General features: G+C 55.5%; 1 protein-coding gene across 1 annotated transcript in view; it reads right to left on the bottom strand.

Moving 5' to 3' along the window:
• The window catches only part of MSX1 (msh homeobox 1), a 4,388-nt gene that overhangs the window by 2,791 nt on the left and 390 nt on the right, over positions 1-1,207 (bottom strand). The window contains exon 2 of the mRNA XM_010583543.1: positions 967-1,203. Coding sequence (XP_010581845.1) covers positions 967-1,203 — 237 coding nt within the window. The remainder of the gene's footprint in view (positions 1-966; positions 1,204-1,207) is intronic.

Genomic DNA, 1,207 nt, shown 5'->3' with positions numbered 1-1,207 from the left:
CCCCCAGCCCCGCTCCCCCGGCCCCGGCGCGCCACCGCAGGCGGGAGTGAAGAAGGCCGGGGCTGCCGGAGCAGCAGCACTCCCAGCCCTGGGGACGGGACGGGGAGGCTCAAAAACCTGGGGGGGAAAAAATGGATTAAGGGCGGAAGAAAAGCCGGCCTTTCTGGTTGCGAAGCGCGAGGGAGCGGGCCCGAGGCGTGCTCTTCTGGAAAACCGACAAATATGGGGCTGTCCTGAGTGTGACCTCGCAGAGGGAGCCCCTGCCTGTCCCACAGCCTGGCTGCCTCCCGAAAAAACTGATTTTAGGGGGTTTTTTGTTTGCTTGCTTGTTTGTTTTTTGGTTTTTTTTAAATGAGCGCTGGCCCTGCCGTGTATTCGACGTGTCCGCGGAGGTTTGCGCCTATGTACATACACGCACACGTCAATTGCGCAACGTTTCACGGCATAGATGCGTGCCTGTCTCCAGATAATGAAATGTTCATTCACGTAAAAAAGGAACATCTAAGCCCCAGACCCATTAAAGTCCCGGCTATTTTGTTTTGTAAATTCGTTTTACGAGCCCTTATCCCTGCGCCCAGGACGGATGTGCAGTAAAACGGAGCCGCTCTCTAATAACGTGATTGGCCGCTCGCTGAGAAAAGTTTATTGATAGCTGCAGGGCTCTAATCTCGTCGAAACACAAGAGGCTCTTGCAGTCATTTAAGGGCAATTATCTAAACGGGGAGAGACAGCGAATTCCCTTTCCTTTTAACTGGACCCAATAAAGATGGTAGATTAGGAGCGCATAGATTATGAAATGAATTGATATAATAGACATTTTATTAACTGATAAGCAACGGGATCTGATGGAAATGAATTGTCCTGCACGCAGCTACACACACGCACGTATCTCACACACGCGTGAGTGTACACCCTTGCCGTGTGCTTACTGCAGACACCGTCCTGCGCGTACACACACATACCTACCTCGCCCACGTTGTGCTATGCTCGTGTACGATCCCTCGAGGCGAAGACGGTTTGTGGGCGACTTCCAGGCTACCCCCGTGCGCTCCTACAGATTCGGGTGAGCGCACACTGCCCAGACCTCGTTCGCCGACGGTACAGCTCGCACGGATCCATTCCGTTCCCCTCCCGATTCGTGCCGCCCGGCTGAGCGCTCCTGCGAGGCGGGCAGCACCGGTGCCGCCGCCCGGCCCGGCCCGGCTCC

This window comes from Haliaeetus leucocephalus, unplaced genomic scaffold (genome assembly GCF_000737465.1).
Source record: "Haliaeetus leucocephalus isolate CR32 unplaced genomic scaffold, Haliaeetus_leucocephalus-4.0 Scaffold906, whole genome shotgun sequence".
Classification (NCBI taxonomy): Eukaryota; Metazoa; Chordata; class Aves; order Accipitriformes; family Accipitridae; genus Haliaeetus; species Haliaeetus leucocephalus.
The sequence above is the reverse complement of the archived record's forward strand: the minus strand, read 5'-3'. Positions and strand labels throughout refer to the sequence as shown.